Source organism: Pseudoliparis swirei, chromosome 7 (genome assembly GCF_029220125.1).
Source record: "Pseudoliparis swirei isolate HS2019 ecotype Mariana Trench chromosome 7, NWPU_hadal_v1, whole genome shotgun sequence".
Classification (NCBI taxonomy): Eukaryota; Metazoa; Chordata; class Actinopteri; order Perciformes; family Liparidae; genus Pseudoliparis; species Pseudoliparis swirei.
Window position 1 is genome coordinate 3,792,542 of NC_079394.1, and position 17,445 is coordinate 3,809,986.

Consider the following 17,445-nt stretch of genomic DNA (forward strand, 5'->3'; position numbering starts at 1 on the left):
GTTTTAAAAGAAAAGGCTTCGTAATTTAATAAATTGATGAAATCATGATTGCCATTCATGTCCACAGCATGTCATGTATAGAATTAGGGCTGCAACTAACGATTATTAACTTTATTGATTATTTTCAACCCTTTATTCAAAACAGGGTCCCGTATGGTCATGAAAACCTGGAAAAGTCATGGAATTTTTAAATGGCTAGAAAAAATAGTAATTGTAAATAAAATCCCAAAATATTTGGAAAATAATGCAAATGTGTTTTATTCAATATTAATTTACAAATTTACCATTGTCATTGTTATACTACATCTTCTCACTTTGTCACGTAGACAGAGTTTTCACAAACTGTTTAATCATGGAAATTTGGTTTAAAGTCATGGAAAGGTCCTGGCGATCCACTGGTCACCATGGTGATGAACCTGTTCACTGGTCACCATGGTGATGAACCGTCACAAACAGACTGACAGCTTTCCTCTCCTGAGCAGTGGTCCCCATGTGGCCCCCTGAACAATATCAGAGACGCGTTCCGATTTATTATTTTTTCGCCTGGCCCGCTGCCGTTGAGATTGCAGTGAGACGCGGAAAAAATGTGAAGTGGTGCTCCTCGCAATAAAACATCTTTGATGGGACGTGTCGCGTCTCGGCCAATCAGCCTTCAGATGTCCACAGCGTTTGGGAAGTTAGGTTAGCTTGAATGTTAGTCCGCTACATCTGCTGCCGTCACGTTGCACGGTGTATCGATACTAACAAAGTACCAGTACGTTAAAAACGATGTGATTTAGCATATTTTTAGTCTCGATACTTCATTAAAAGAGCGATCAGAGCGCACGCGCTGTTCCGCTCCGTCAAATGTTGTCTGCACGCAGCGCAGCGCACACGGCGAGTCGTGGCTTATCTCCGTTGCCTTTCTCCATGGAAAAATATTTTCCGCTATCCGCCACGGAATAAATAACCACGTTTTCTCTTGTGGAAATGCCACACACGTCGTGACATGTAGCGACCTGGTGTCTGGGGTCATAACGTCAACCGGAGGCGCACTCAGCTCCGTGAATGTCTCCGACTACGTGAATGACTTCCGCTTCCAGCGCCACGTGAGCAGCAGCAGCCAATTAGATTCATCAACAGAGGAGCAGCTCAGCGCTGATTGGCTCTAACAACGCAGCATTATGCTCTCTGCTCCCCCTCCGCTCCGCTCTGGTTTCCCCTGCGCCGCTCTGCGCTCAACTCAACTTTTTTTATACTCCGTGATTTATTGAGCACCGTAATAATCGCGCGACACAACGAATCGATAATGAAATTCGTTGCCAACTATTTTAATAATCGATTTTTATCGATTCGTTGTTGCAGCCCTATATAGAATACATTCACTCTGTTTTATAATGTACATATAACGGCTTTTACAATAGAAAACATACTCTGGTGTGGCAAAAATAAAGAGACTAATTTGATAAATTTTAGGATACTTTATTTACAAAGAAAATTAGGAGATTCCCATTCATCGACATGGATAGCACCCTGATGGGTAACGTATGTTCCAGCTGACAACCTGCAGGAAAACAAGAAAAAAGGGACAAATTAGATGATTTGCATACACCGATGATAGAAAAGCAATTTCTGAGTAAACGCCAGTCAAGATAAATGTGACAACGACTCTAACCGGTTCCTACCCGATACACATCAATGTCTGCGATAAACTGTCACATTAATTTTCTAAAGCGCGAGCTTATCTCAACACGGCGTCGATATCAACCCACGCGGCATTCGTTGCCGTCGCTCAGAGGAGGAGGCCGCCATCGTCTCGGGTCACCGTTCAAACCGAGGCTGAACTGAACGCCACATCCTCCTAGGCATTTTAATGACGGCAAATATTTAGATAACGATGGCATAATTACCGTGAAGGCTGGTGGGAGGAACGGTCCATTTTACTTCTTCAGGATCTGATGTCTGACGACTAAGAAGGGGAAAGTAAAGCCGCTGCCGAAGAACAACCCCATCATGCCGAGGAGACGCCACTTGTTCTCCACGGAAAATGGCAGGTTCTGTAAAAAGAGAGTATTATGAATTTAACTTGTTTGATTACCTTACTGCTTACGCAACTATTTAAACTCGCCATGTTTGACTGCACTGTTATAAGAAAGCACAGGGTTCTTACACATTTTGACCGATGGATTTCCAGGACTTTTCCATGACTTTAAACCAAATGTCCATGACCAAACTGAAATCTCAGTATAAACATGAACAATTTAAAAAATTGTGCGTATTGAGAGCGTACGCCGGCTTATATTTTAAGCGTCTTTCTTTAACCCTCCTGTTACCTTTCGGGTCAATTTGACCCCATTCAATGTTTAACGTCGGTGTTCTTTGGGGTCAATTTGACCCCAGGCTGTTTTTCACTGTGTCAAACATATAAGAAATATCAACTTTTTTATATATTTAAAGGGCTATTTAGGTAGTCAACAAACAAACATAAAGTACCTCACACTTAAACTTGGGAAACAATATTAATTCTAATAACTTTCTGGAGGTTTTAATTGCTGGGGTCAAATTGACCCCAAGGGTAAAATATGTTAGTAAATGTGAAGGTAACAGGAGGGTTAAAAAACATATTAATTATTTCAAACTCGGCTTAAATGAACACGTGATTATAACACATTTCCATGACTTCTCCAAAACTTTTATGATTTAAGTATTTTCCATGACTTTACCAGGCCTGGAAATGACCATTTTGAAATTTCCATGACTTTTCCAGGTTTTCCATGACCGTACGAACCCTGAAAGCACTCATCCTCGACATTTAATCCACCTTTTTTCCCCTCTGCCTGAAAAAGTTATTTTATAGTTTAAATAGTTCTAAAATAACCGTTCTACTATAAGGAGAATAACAGCAACACATTTCAGAATACATCCAAGTATTACAAGCCAAGGTTCAGAAATGACTCAAGGTAAAAAAAAAAAAACTGCAACTTCAGAGATCGCCTGTGAAATATATAATATTTAGGTAGAAGTGTCTAGAATGCACCATTTACATTTTCTTTATTTGTTATTTAAAACTGACCTTATATCATTCAACCCCAAATATACAGTATAAACACTACACCCCTTCATTTTATTTATCAAAGTAGAGTACTATAATACACATTAAAACAGGAAACACTGTCAAGTTTATCTGAACACTATTCGTGATGTCCTTTATTATTCTGTACTTAATTCGAGAGGAAGAAAACTTACACAATGACGAGCTAGTGTGTTGTTAGCATCTAGTTAGCTGTGACCTTAACAGTCAATGAGCCGAAAGAGATTATAATGAGCAACTTTTGTTGTGGAGTTAATAATCAAATGTCGGAGGCATGTATCTTATCTTGTAAGATCTTATTCTGGTTTGCTGAGTTAGTAAACTAACTAGTTTACCTCGTAGCCACACAGCTAATGTTGCTAATCATCCCAGGTATCCCTCAACAAATCTACCCTTGCTGTCAAAAGGCAGTTCGTGTATTTATGTATTTATTTTTCTGATATTGTAAAGGAGAAAATGCCGATGCATGCAGCTAGCTTTGCTAACTTTGCAATGACGCTCTTGTCCAATGACAGGCGTGACCTCCAAGTGAGGCTCGCTAGCTGTGGATACAGACAAGGCCGAATGCAGACAATATCCCATTTATAACAACAATGCTGATTTGATAAGATGACTTTACCTTCCCTGGTCCTTCACCGTATTGTGACGAACGAACAGCAGACGTTGTGAATCGCCTCACAGCTTGTCCCAGCATGATTAGAGCCTTGTTTCGTCTCTGCTCCGGTACAATGTTGTCAAAAGCGACCTTCTTGTTCCTGTGAGCGGTAGAGGGGCGCGAAGCATTATGGGTAATGACAACGAGGCTGTGGTGTGTGGGAGTTGTAGTTCCATACCTCAAAGTCTCCTCCTACGTATATGTTTGGCTTTATCTTCATGTGGGGACTGAGGTTATGTTCTATTGTTGTGTTCATTAGCTTCGCATTGAAAATGCGGAAGGTTATGTTTTGATCGCCGTGTATTTATTTATTTATTTAATTATTTGTATGTGTGTTACTCGCATAACACAAAAAGTATTTAACTGAATCGCATGAAATTTGGTGGGATGATTGGTTATTATCCGGGGACCATTTGATTATATTTTGGGATCGATCGGGTCAAAGGTCACGGTCAAGGTCATGAAAATGTCAACATCTTCTTTTTACCATAGCACGGTCAATTTTTATCCAATTGGCATGCAACTAATGCCAACATTTTCATAATTCAATGCCCAATTTTGTGATATGCGAAGGTATGCGCTGTACCGAGTGCCCATTCTAGTTTGCAACATGTAATTACATATACTAAAATGGAACAATCTCTTACACATTCCTCTATGAAATAATACACAAAGTGTATAAAGTACTATAAGACAGCAGTGTTTGGTGTAACATACGTCACCTGCTTTGAAAGAGTTGTTCAAGTGAATCAAATGTGTGTATCATTTCGTTACCAAAATGCCATTTTGAAAAAGGATTGCTATGTTGTGATTGCAGTTTCATTTTGACATAGAAGTAAGACTTTAATCTCCATGTGGTATGCCTTATTTGGCTTTTGCGAACAAAGTTTTGCCCCCAGCCAATTTCTGTATTCAAATGCAAAAATCTGTAAAAATACTGCTAAACTGTGATCTGAAATTACATCTTCTATGTTCACGCAAATATGTAAGTGTGTGTATATGTGTATCCTTGGGCTTCAAATAAATAATAATAATATTGTTTGATAAGCTATCTGCACTTGTCAAACGTAACACCTGGAGCAGACTTAATGACTTATGGAGTAGCTCTTACTAATCACTGCTGCCTTCTTTTAATTGATGTGTGCAAACTGAGATTTATACCATGTTACTTGAGATGATGGTTGGTTTATTTATTTATGATGCACACTATATTCAGAATTTGTTTAGATGAATACCTTTATTGGTTCCAATGTCATGACGTTTTTCCAAAGGAGCCTATAAGGAACTACAAATAGACAATTTATGTTGCAATTTCCTTATTAGGTGTCTATGTGTCAATATGTCAATCAATCATGCTAATCTTAACCTGACTTGTTTCTCATCTGTCATAAAAAACAACAACATTCATTTCAATTAATTTGATGTCCTCCTTGTGTCTGTATGCATCCACAGATATTCTTGCTCTGTATTCTCAAGAAAAGAATGGAGTACACATATTTGTATTCTCTGGGTCAATAAAAAATGTCATCAAACTATTTAGATGTGTTATGCGCTGTCACTCATCAAATCCTAATCGTGAACAATGGTTTGACATTTATCGTAGGTTGCTTTTGTTTTTATAACTGATTTCAGAGACTAGTAATTTGAAGCATTTGCAAAGGCGTCATCATAAAACAACATATTGATTTTATCCAAATTGTTTCACTGGCAGTATGGATGTGTACACACAATAGGCCACACATTAATAGAACTTAAAGAAAGAGTGATGATTTTGAAAAGGATATTGACATCGACAACATGAGCATGCTAAATGGCTCCCCGAAGTTATGCAATATTTTATGATATCTTGTGATGTCATTGTACATACGTTTCTTGTGTTTATCTAACTTTATCTTTATATTTACAAGCATTAGATCTTTATTAGCACCACCAACAGCAAGACCATTTTAGATTGAGATTAAGACTTTCTCATCAAATAATCATCAGGTATAAATCCATTTTACAAGTCCACCTCACATGTTCTCAATGTTCAAGATTGTTGTCTTCATGGTTTTCTTTGACATGTTGCAGTTTTACAGCAAAACATTATTTACTTATATCAACACACTTATGGCACACACAGAGTGGGACAGGATATGTTTATAAAAAAATGAAAAGATAATGAAATTAACAAGAAATGACTTCCAAAGTCTGGAAGCAGCTTGGGCTTAAAGGGATGTAACAAAACAGAAACTTTCCTTCAACTAATTATCTTACAACGAGCCACAGACTATTTTAATGAATTTCATCTTTGAATAATTTTGATATTTTCCACATCAAATGGCCTGAAAACATTTGTTGAATGCAATATATTGTAGACAGGGAAACCGAATGAGCTGTTATCAATGAGCCGCAAATTACATGATTCATTGTGGAGCATCTTATAATAGTTCTTTGCCAAATTAAATCCTTCACACACTTCTATGAAGCCCACCTTAAAAGGCGTGTACATTTCATTTTAGCTGACGCGTTTAGCCAAAGCGACTTACAATAACACCGTAAGCACAGCTACGGGAGCAATTTAGGGTTAAGTGTCTTGCCCAAGGACACATGGACGTGGGCTACAGGAACTGGGGATCAAACCACCGATCCTCTGATTGAAGGACGACCCTGCTAACCACTTTACACGAGTCGCAGGTCTAAACCTGTAATATTAGTACCACACACAGTGCTAGCACTCGATCATGTTCCAGCACAAAGTGCATGTTTTGTCAGTGTTGTCAGCTTTCAAAATGCCGTTATCCTGAGAAGTAGACATTATCTGCTGCGATGCGGATATAGCCATGGCGAGCGAGTTACCTCTCGCCAGGGCTGCCACATCTATCAATGCAGGGTCATCACCTGGCCGGCTGCCACGTGTGTCTGCGCTCTGGTTGCCAGCGCAATCCGTTAAAAAGGGTTGACGGATTGATAAATATTGATGTCATTAATTGTCATGGAAGGTTTGCAGCACAGGCCTGAGTTCTGAGACGCATGCGTCCTGAACCTCCACTGTTTGTTATTTATGTCGACGGTCTTAATTCCGAGCTATTGACTTTCCCTATAGCTCATGAGCAAATCTGTTCAGAGTGCTCTGTCAATATCCATGTGAGCTGAAAAAGAGAAGTGCAAACACGCTGGGTACACAAATACACAACGCTGTCATCTTAAATAATAACCCCATTCTCATTTAAGTCTGCCAATTAGCCTTCAGTGAAGCCAAGCCTCGGTCATATCTGTAAACAAGCCTTTAATCGTCCATGTACATGACCGTGCATACTGACGTGAGCAGTAGGGGCGAGATCCCCCGCTGGCACGCACTCAGTGCACTGCCAGTAGTTGCCATATCATTACCAGTGTGCTGGCAGCGGCAGCAGCCAGCATGCCATACTCAGTCAAAAACTGCCACTACTAAGTGCCGCTACTACTAGTCAAAAAGTGCCAGCAGACGGAGGAGGGCTAGGGCGCGTCTGCGCTGCGTCTGGCGCAGACGAGTCTGCGACGTGTTTAGTGGAAGACTGAAGTGCCCGGACAGCGGAATATCTCACATGATCACAAAAAAATGGAGGAGTGGCTGTTTAGCTAGATAGATACATAGATGGATATATATATATATATATATATATATATATAGAGAGTCTTTTTTTTGTAGTCTTACACTTAATATGCAATAAGATGGTTCTGTTTACTATTATGCTATTACTATATAATATTATTTTGCTTCATATATTGTAAGGTGCTGTGATTTTTGGTTAGGTTTATAAATGCATGATTAATATGCATATTAATTGAATATACTAGGCATACATTAAATTACACATCAAAATACATATATTTGCTGAATCAAAAGCTCATGGTTGGTGTGGGAAAATGAAAAGAACGAGAGGAAGGAAATGAGAAACAGTAAAGTTTTGAAAAATATTTTGTACATTTAACAAACACATTTAACAAAACAAACACAAAACAAAACAAAACAAACTCTCATTACACAAACTATCATTGTGCTTGAATGACCCATCCACCTTGTGAAATTTTGTAACCCTAATTTCAGAAAATTATCAGATATAATCATTTGAAATTCTCAAATGTTCAGTTCTTTCTTCTTTCTTCTTGCTCTCCTTCTTTTTCTTTTCCGTCTGCCAGGCCCCTGCCCGCCAGTGCGGTAGATTGTGTTCCCTTCAAATGTCACCTTCCAACCACTTTGCTGCCAACAGCACCACTGGGCTGCACAAAGATCAACAGTTGATTGAATTTTGAAGAAATTGATAGAATTCTGAAATTTACAAACACACACAAAATTTTTCACTTTTTAGTACATTTCGTTTTTAAGTCACTTTGACTATACAATATGAAAGAAATAAACAAATTTATTAAATAAGAAAAAAAGAAAATACATTTGAATTGAATTCTGTAATAGCTGTACAGTATTTATTTATTCTATTTATTCTAGTTTAGTTTATTAGTTTTTCTTTTATTAATTATTCTTAATTATGTTCTTTATTTTCGCCTATTACATATATTTATTTAAATTAAATTAAGCCATGTTGTTGTTGTCTATGTATACTTAGTCTTTGTTTATGAATATTGGGGTATTATACTTGATTTACTTGTCTAAATGGCCACTAAAAAATGTATGTCTGCAATGTTCCACAATGTCTATGTATGCTAGTGTACTGTGGCTGGAGTTGGATGGATAATTGTGTGTTAAGTAATTTGGGATGGAATGGATAAATGTGGTACAGGATTTCTTAGCTATTTTATAATATGTGGTACTATAAATTGGTGGTCCAAAAAAGTCAATCATATAAGTTCCTATGTACAATATTTAAGGAGGACTTTATTAATTTTTAGTTATCCTTGTGTTTGTCTTATCATATATATTTGTTCAGACATGATATATCAGGACTTTAACATCTACCTGTTGTTTCTTTCAGGTTCTTCCTTTCTTATTATTAAATTTCTCTTGAGAGATTTAATTATTATTAATTGACTTTTTACTTTCATTATTACTTGGAAATGATTGTTATGGTAATTAGATTATAGGTAGCTTGTTAGCAGTAGAAACACAATTTAAACACAATTATAATAAAATTTATTTCATCACTAAACCTGTTAAATTACTAAAAATGCATAAAAAAAACATTTTTTAACACAAAAGCAAAAGAATTACTTAGATCTCATAAAGAAAAGTTGACATCTTATCTCTTCTCCAAGAGGAGGCTTTCTGGCTTTCTGCCTCCAATTTTTTGTTTTTTTCATTCTTTCGTGTTTGCACTGTTGTGTAAATTTTTTACAACACTGAATTGTTTTCAAGTGACCTTGATACAGTTTGCTGGTAATCAAACAAATCAAAACTTAAAATAAGTTAAAAACTAAACTAATAGCTTATTTGGGCATACAACTATCAAATAGGCTTGTATACATGAAGCAATGTGAATTTGAGTTTAAAATGTCAAAGCAAAACCAAATTTTTACATGCACTTATATGGTGTTAAAACATTATTAAAATCTTATGTTCATTGATTGTACATTTATTTTATGCTTATTAGATGTTTGTTATTATTTAAAAAATAGCACACATTCACTGGATAACAGTAAAAAAATTTTATATAAAAAACAATAAACAGTAACAAATGGGTCACCATAAAATATCACATATAGTTTTAATTTTCAATTATTATTATCACAATTTTTTATAATTATGTTTATCATATTGTATATCATATTTATTTTAATCTGTGAGGTACATCTACTCTTTCTAAGATACGTCTCCAGGTGACAGGCAGGATGTTCTTCTGCCCTTGTTGTTCTGCTTCTTGCCCGTGACAGCACAGATGTCTTCAGTTGCTGTTGATCACTTGAAACAATGAACTTTTTATAAAAAATGATTGTTAGCCATGATTTTTTGCTTTCAGACTTTTTTTCTGCTTTTTTTTGAAAAAGTCATGCTTTCACAATGAAACACATCTCTAAAAAATATAGATACAGATAAATTCGTATTAACAGAAACCTTTGAACAATATGTTGTTTCATCCATAAATGTGCAATATCCAAAAATGTTCACAAAGTCCAGCAAAATGTTTATTTATAAATGTAAAAGAACATATTTAAAGAATTATTGAAGATTTGGATTATTTATTTTTGAAATTTGACAAACTTAAAGGTAGATCAATTTTCTGAATTTCATGTCATTTAAGTGACATAACATTAAATGTGAAAATTAGAAACTATCCATGTATACAGAAACATTACTCTAAAACTTTTACAAATTTATTTAAGGACTGCAATATTAAGCAGATTTAAGGAGTAGTTTTTGTTTATAAACACCGACTGGTCATTTATTGTTTGTCGCTCACAACTGCCGAACACAGAACAAGCAGACGCGAATGTGCTCGTACTCAGGCCATGACCACTGGGGTCATTACTGACGAGAGCGCCGCAAAGGACACATCTATGAATTGGGTTGACCTGGACAGGCCCTCACCTAAAGGACTACATCTTGCTTTCCTCAGGCTGATAAAGGACCAGATACTGCCCCCCAGGATCCCCTCCTGATCCATGATGCCTGGCGCACACTAAACACCCTCAATCTCTATCTGGATGCTGCTGGGACTGCACTACCTACTGTACAGCTTCATTGATTACACTTCAGCTGGGGCTATGGAGAATCCTGGATTTCAGCTGAGGAGAAGCACCCCCTGCAGTCCCTGGACTCCAGCCGGGCTGACACAGGTGGTGAGACTGGTCCCTGCTGTGTGCCCTCCCATGGCCTCCTGACTTCCAGGACAGAGTAGCCCTGTCAGCACCATAGGTTGTCCCTCACCCCTCAGTATGACACAGTGGCCCCACATGCACATCGACAGGGCCAGGAAGAAATACCTGGCATGCTCTGCCGGCCAGGTTCAGGTGGGTCCCAGGCAACAACATCTTAGGGAACGACCAGGTGCACCTGCAATTAGGCTGCCTCCTGGTAACAGGAACTCACCAGGAGACTTGCTGCTGTTACTCTGGCCCCAGTGGAGAGGATCAGCGGGACTAAGGACCTGAGGGACAACTAAGGAGCTGACATGGGGAGGAAACAGCACACTCTGGTGAAAAGGCAGATCTGTACTGGGGGACCACCAGACCACTGACAGAGCGAGTGTTCACAGAGGATTCTCCAGATCACCGAGGACTGAGCAGCAGGAATGGTCTGAAAGGGCAGGCACTGGGGAGAGTTCAGCCAGTGCTCCAGGACAGAAAGCTGAGAGAGCTGAGGAAGTTTCTGACTTCCTGGGAGCATCTTACAGTGGGTGCGTAGAGAGGAAGGGCTCCAGAGGGCATCTCCAGGCCGAGCAGACTATTGAGGACCACTCCCACTGAACAGACCTTAGTAGCAGGGGGCTAGGTACAGGCCCCACCAGGACCACCCCAGCACCAGAACAGAGAGTTGACTTGGCACTTCAACAGATCATGAGAACCAGGCAGAGACCCAACGACACCGCTCACCACCCAACACACCACATGTTTCTGAGGCAGTCAGGAACACACACACACACACACACACCCTCCCACTTCTTACAACACATACATATTTCCACACACACACACACACACACACACACACACACTTATTTGTAAATAGTGTGTACACAATTTTGCCCACTGTGTAAGGTATAAATAAATATTTCCACATCTTGAATCACAGTGTGTGTACAAATTGTTGTACATTCCTGCTGAGTTTTGCCTGAAGGACAGCATGCCCTGTGTGGCCTCTTTAATAAACAATTTGGTGGAACAAACCATAGTGGCAGGACCTAAATTTACCATATTTATAATACACAGATATAAACCTTTATGAACACAATAATACCACTGTAACTATACTCAATAATATGCCATATATAATTTATACATTTAAAATAAAAAGTTTAATTTATTAGAATGTAATGCATACATTTGTTCCTATATATGTTATATTAATGTATCTACATTACAAATGATCACATTGTACAGCAGTAATGTACAGCATAATACAGTAGTAACAGGTAAAGCAAAACTACACAGCAACATGTATTAAATGACATTTCAAGATTTCTTTATGCATATTGTTTTGACAATTATGTCAGACACCTATATATGACGACCTCATTACATTAAAAATCCTCTTTGAATTTTTTCTTTACTGACATTAAATACGTTGACAAATGTATTACACTAAAACACCTTAAATCTTCACACACATTCTGTACAAAATACATTCATATAAATGCGACATTTATTTCGTAAAAAACATAAACTGAGAGGGATACTTATACTAAATTTAGCTTCAAAAACTTTACACTCCAACATTCATTACTTCAAACTTCTTGCATACACCACTTTTACTTCCACTTAAGCTTACTTACTTCCATTCCTAGCTTCACTTACTTGCACTTAACTTTCTCTATTGCACTTTCAATAACACTCCCCATATAATCAAACAAAACTATACTAAATGATACCACACATTTATAAATAAACAATGATATAAAACAAAAACAACCGAATCAAAATATACGAAATATACAAAACATAAAATAGCTAAACAACAAATAATATTTTATATATATAATATACAGTTTGGCATATTTATATCACTCAGTGACATAATACATAAATATTCATGGCAGTTCTATATTATCCAGCTATCTCTTTCTATTTGTAGCTTAGGGCTATATCTATTCATGTACTCCTCCAGCAGCCCGTCTGCTGGCACTTTTGTTCCGACTTCCGGCGCTTTGTGCGAGCCGGCAACTTTTTGCAAGCAGACCCGCAGTCGTGCAGGACTTTTTAAGACGCAGACAGCACTTCCTCCGCTCGAATGACCTGCTGGCACCGTAGCAAGGCACTTTTGTGCTTTAGCAGTTATTTTGACACTGCGTGCTAGCTGGCAACTGCTGGTAAGTCAAAATAGGGTAGTCACTGAGCTTTGTATATAAATATATATATTCAAAGCAAAATTAATTAGTTATATATTTTTTTTAAAAATAATATATGCATTATATATATTTAATTATATAAGTATTTTATATTATAAAAGGATATAGTAGCAGCAGTTATATCAATATGTATAAGTAGTATTAGCAAGACTTTATTCAATATAGTATGTGAGTTGTGAGGTGTAAGTGATTAGACTATCAGTATTCGTGAGAGGCTGTGTGCATCATAACACGACATGGTAATCACTTGCTTGATTATTACAAACAAAAGGTTTACATGTAATAAATATTTGAATATGTTTTTTTTATTTCTACGGTCTTTGCATATATCAAGCAAGCCGTATAGCATATGATGAGTAGCAAGCTAGACTGCCAAGGTACACAGGATCTCTCTCCCTGTCTAGATTTGCAATAATATTCCTCACAGAGCTGGAGAGATAATGGATAATGTTAACCAATGAGGACAGTTCATTTTGGCAGCAGAGCATTTTGGCTCTCGAGTTTAAGGCGGGTTGCATCATTGCCGCTGTCAAGAACTGATTTGCACAATTACAGTTTTTGGGGGAATGTGGGAGAGGATAGTGAAAATCCTATTTTGGCTGAGACAAGGGTGGGTGGGTGGGGGGGGGGGGGCTGACAAAAGAGGGGGCCACATCAGGTGTAAGTCTTTCTCAGTTTGGTCTGGATGGCTTCATCTCTTCTCGGACTGATCACCCATTGCGGTGCGACCTCTTTCGGTCTGTTTTAGAATCAGAATAAATCCTGTGATTGAGTGTAAATGGGATTCCTAAAGGTCATTCAGGAAATGCACAGCGACACACAGGTGCGCCGCCAGTGCACCAATACACACAGACACACGTGCGGCCTCCAGCTAAATCACTGTGGGAGTTCATAACATGCACGCAGTGGCATGATTTGACATTAATCTTTCAAGTGGATTAAGGGGAAATTGCATGGACTTGCAGCTGACCCAGCCCTCTTGGGATGAATAACCTATACCCTTGTACATTTACGGTAAGGTCTATTAAATAACAAGCATCCTTACCGGGATTCGTGTTCATGCAACGACTGCGTTCCTCCAAAGCACACTGTTGTTTTAATACACTCCAGTGTTGAGAACAGCCTCTCACTGCCTCTCCCTCTCTCTTCAACATTGCCGTTCCTCTGAAATAAAATGTACGCCGATGATTGGATTCTACATTAAACCTGCTGGGCTGGAAAGAGAATTAGATAGAGAATTATTCTCGAAACCAGAGGTGTACATGACACATTTGAATCATTCCTGTTTTTTTCCTTACCCCAGCATCCACCAGTCGGGTCGTAGCTAGCTCTTTATGAGGTTCATTCGTGAGGGTTATGTGAGGTGTGAAACACCCTCCTGTATTCGTGGCACCCCCCATATTTTACACATCAGTAATTGATTTACTATTTAAAAAGAAACTGCTTCACATTGTACCGTTCACTGTTGACTTAACAAAATGCTTAAGTAGGTGGAATTAGAGCGTATGTATTAATAATGGCAGGGCATTTAGTGTGATAATGTGATAAAATGACAATGTGACTTTCATCATTTTTTTATAAAATATATTCAGCTGAGTAAATTTAATTTAAAGTGTTGAATTGTCCTGACTAAATGCTTCACAAGCTGTTTTTTGACCTCAGCCACCAGGACTCCTCCCTCATCCTCCTTATCAATGACACGCGTTTAAAATGATTGACTGCTGTTGTCCCTGAAATTATTTGTATCACAGAGAGTGACATACTGTACCGAAAACAGATTCCACTTATAAACTATAATTCTAATGTAATTTGGCAGATATATCACAAATAATGTGTCACCCTGTTACAACATTGTTCAAGGAGAGAACCCAAAGCTTTCCACCTGCACCCCTTTGTGCTCAGTGCTCACCTTGGAGCTTTAAAATTCACCCATGAATACATACAAAAGATAATTATATAACATATAAACTCCAAGCACAGTGAAAGTAGAAAAAAGAAAAACAACTTTCTGTACAACGTCAGTCTTTTCCCCTGCTTGCCTACATTCACTCTTTTTTCATTTGGTTCACTTCTACTTTTTTTCTCAAATGATTTGTCTCCACAGTTTCGTCGTTGACTGTATTACATGCACAGCCCTCTCTATTTTACCTGTGAGGCATTGCAAAAACTTCAAAAGGTATGTTGGAAAATCATTTAACTTCCAAACAGAACTTTTGTGCCTCTAGCATTGATTTCTCTTTTAGCTGGTGCATGTGAAATAAAAGTAAGAGCCCAACTTTTGAGCTTTGTGCCAAAAAAAAAGGACAATAGATGGAGTAAAAAGCAAAATCTGTCTCCAAAGCCAACCACTGGACCGGAACTGACTGACTGTGGGAATTCACGTGTTTCTTAAAACTCTCCATTGTTCACGAGAATTGCTTCATGATAATGATAAACACAAAATAGATGAGCCTCATCTGATCAAACAGACATTGTGGTATAAATATTTCCTGTATGATTTTTTTTTAAATCATGCAAATATTTCAGACGACCCATTGCAAAGTTCATGTGATTGTGTGCCTCCCTCCCGTCTTTCTCATTCATTTATTTCTCTAAGCTTTACTGCATACTGCATCATTGGTGGTATACATCTTCACGATTCATTTCTTTATGCTTCACCAGTATTCCTGCCTGTGAAATATCTAACGTCCTTGGAAATCCCAGCAGTCCTCTGAAGATGAGCTCCTGCTTTGCCACCCTGTCAACCGTGAGACAGAGTGCCACACAGCCACCTGTCAGCAGGCCGTTAAGCGAAGCTCGGGGCTGACCAAGCACTGACCGGGAGCATCTGTGCCACTGTTTGTGTCTAATACGCTAATGAGAGCTGTCAAGCTGTCGAATTCACTCCCGGTGCCCTCCGACACTAACAACGGCACCTTCTATTTGGCTGTTGTGAGTGACATTAACAAACACAGCCACAAAGAGAACAGACAAGTGACATGTTCACAAACAAATACAACAACAACAACACTCACAGATACAGCCTTAAACACACAAAGAGATAAAGAGAGGGCGACACAGTGAGATGTGTTATTTCTAATGACGGGGTGTCCGCCTTCGGTGCCTTCGGTTCCTCGTGTTACTCCTATTCCTCCGGCTGCCTATAGAGGCCAGTGTTGTTCAGCCACTGTGATCGTAGTGACCCTCTACTTAAGCTTCATTAAACCCGCCTGGAAAGACTCAACGACACATTTGTCCAAGAGCAAAAGCCTGAAGAAAGAAGTATTCATCCCCAGCTGTTTCACTAAACTCCCATGAGCGTTGTTGATTGACGCTCTGTGCTGGGCAGAGCAACCCTGCACCACCTCATACAAAGAGCAGTGCACGTAAGTCAATGGCAGACAGAGTGTGTGTGAGAGGTCTTACGGCGCGTCACCCTCAACTTGCCAAGCATCCATCAAACCCACTCTGCCTCCTCTCAGCTCACTTAACAAGCCTCCTGCTGCAGCATTCTGGGCTTTGACATTGTTCCATCTCAACAGAATCTTCCGGACCAGATAATATTATAAATAATACAAACAAAGCAAACAAAAAAGAAAATAGTAATTGATTGGAAAAACAGAGGTTTTTGCTTTGGCTAAAATGTTCTCTACGCTCTCAGTAAACGCGATGGAACTATACTAGTGCTTTTCACCTTAGAAACAATATATTAGAAGAGTACAATTACATGCAAATGAGCTTGCCTACTAATTGTTTTAACACAGTTCAGAGCCACTTTGCATAGAAAGTATTTGTATACAAAGGAAACAATGTATGTCAGTCTCTCCATTTATGGGTCTTACCTTTGATGGAAAACTCACAATAATGAGGGACATAAAGGAAACTCGTCAGAAGCGAAAAATGTCATATTGTTGACTTGAAAAGTTATTGTTTTTTACTTTAATTCTGAGCCAAAGCCATTCTCCCATGCATTGCCAGCGAAGACAAAATATGAAAGTAACATTATGATGATGCATGTAAAGAGGACAGTAGAGATAGATGTCAAACTGCTGTGAATTGTGGTTCCACGTAGCATAATGTAGAATGAAACACGCTTAAATGTAGATTACACATGTGATGAACTAAACTTAAAGATGTCCCTGTGTAGGTATAAACATAGCAGAATGCAGAGGCTGCAAGTCACATGATTCTTTCGAGATTTCACTGTGCGCCAAGATTTTATAGTGTGAGTCACACTGTATGTTCATCAGCATTCCTGCATGTCAGCCAGTGATGAGGAATCACATGCATAATGTATGTGCAGAAGTGATGTGCACATAAGGACCGCATAATTCAAGCATTTAAATTCTCCCAAATAATGCACATGTTTAAATAGTGGTAGGCATGCAGGAGTTGTGCATTTTTAGAATAGTTTATTGCCATTATTTGCATGCATGTTTGTGTGTTTTTTATGTGTATTGTGTGTGGCAGGGTTGCAAGATTGTGGTTGTTTTTCAGATGAGTTAAATACAGATACAATAAAACTGCACGGGATTAATTTTTTTAAAACTTTGTCTTTGTGCAAACATCTTTTAAAATTGTCATCATATATGTATCATGTCTTAGATACATAAATAAAAACCCCAGATATATTTTGGAGTGGTTTGAAAAGCATAGAGCTCAGAGAGCATATTTTAGAGATTCATTATATTAATTAAACTGTTTGATTTGATGTGCCTAAAGGATTAATTCACTCAGAAAGTTGCTTCCCATCACAGTCAAGG

General features: G+C 38.3%; 1 protein-coding gene across 1 annotated transcript; it reads right to left on the reverse strand.

The window, feature by feature from the left end:
• Positions 1-1,445: 1,445 nt before the first annotated feature.
• On the reverse strand, positions 1,446-3,839 carry LOC130197329 (cytochrome c oxidase subunit 7C, mitochondrial). The gene is made up of 3 exons (XM_056419956.1): positions 3,690-3,839; positions 1,890-2,036; positions 1,446-1,543 (listed from the first exon to the last, which is right to left on the reverse strand). The coding sequence occupies exons 1-2, from the start codon at positions 3,762-3,764 to the stop codon at positions 1,920-1,922; spliced, it is 192 nt and encodes a 63-aa protein (XP_056275931.1). The 5' UTR covers positions 3,765-3,839; the 3' UTR covers positions 1,446-1,543; positions 1,890-1,919.
• Between the last annotated feature and the right edge of the window lie 13,606 nt (positions 3,840-17,445).

Excerpts from the sequence above, each read along its gene's own strand:
- LOC130197329 (XM_056419956.1), bottom strand. The coding sequence starts at position 3,764 with ATGCTGGGACAAGCTGTGAGGCGATTCACAACGTCTGCTGTTCGTTCG. Across the intron at positions 2,037-3,689 it reads ACGGTGAAGGACCAGGGAAG|AACCTGCCATTTTCCGTGGA; the intron begins GTAAAGTCATCT and ends CTCTTTTTACAG.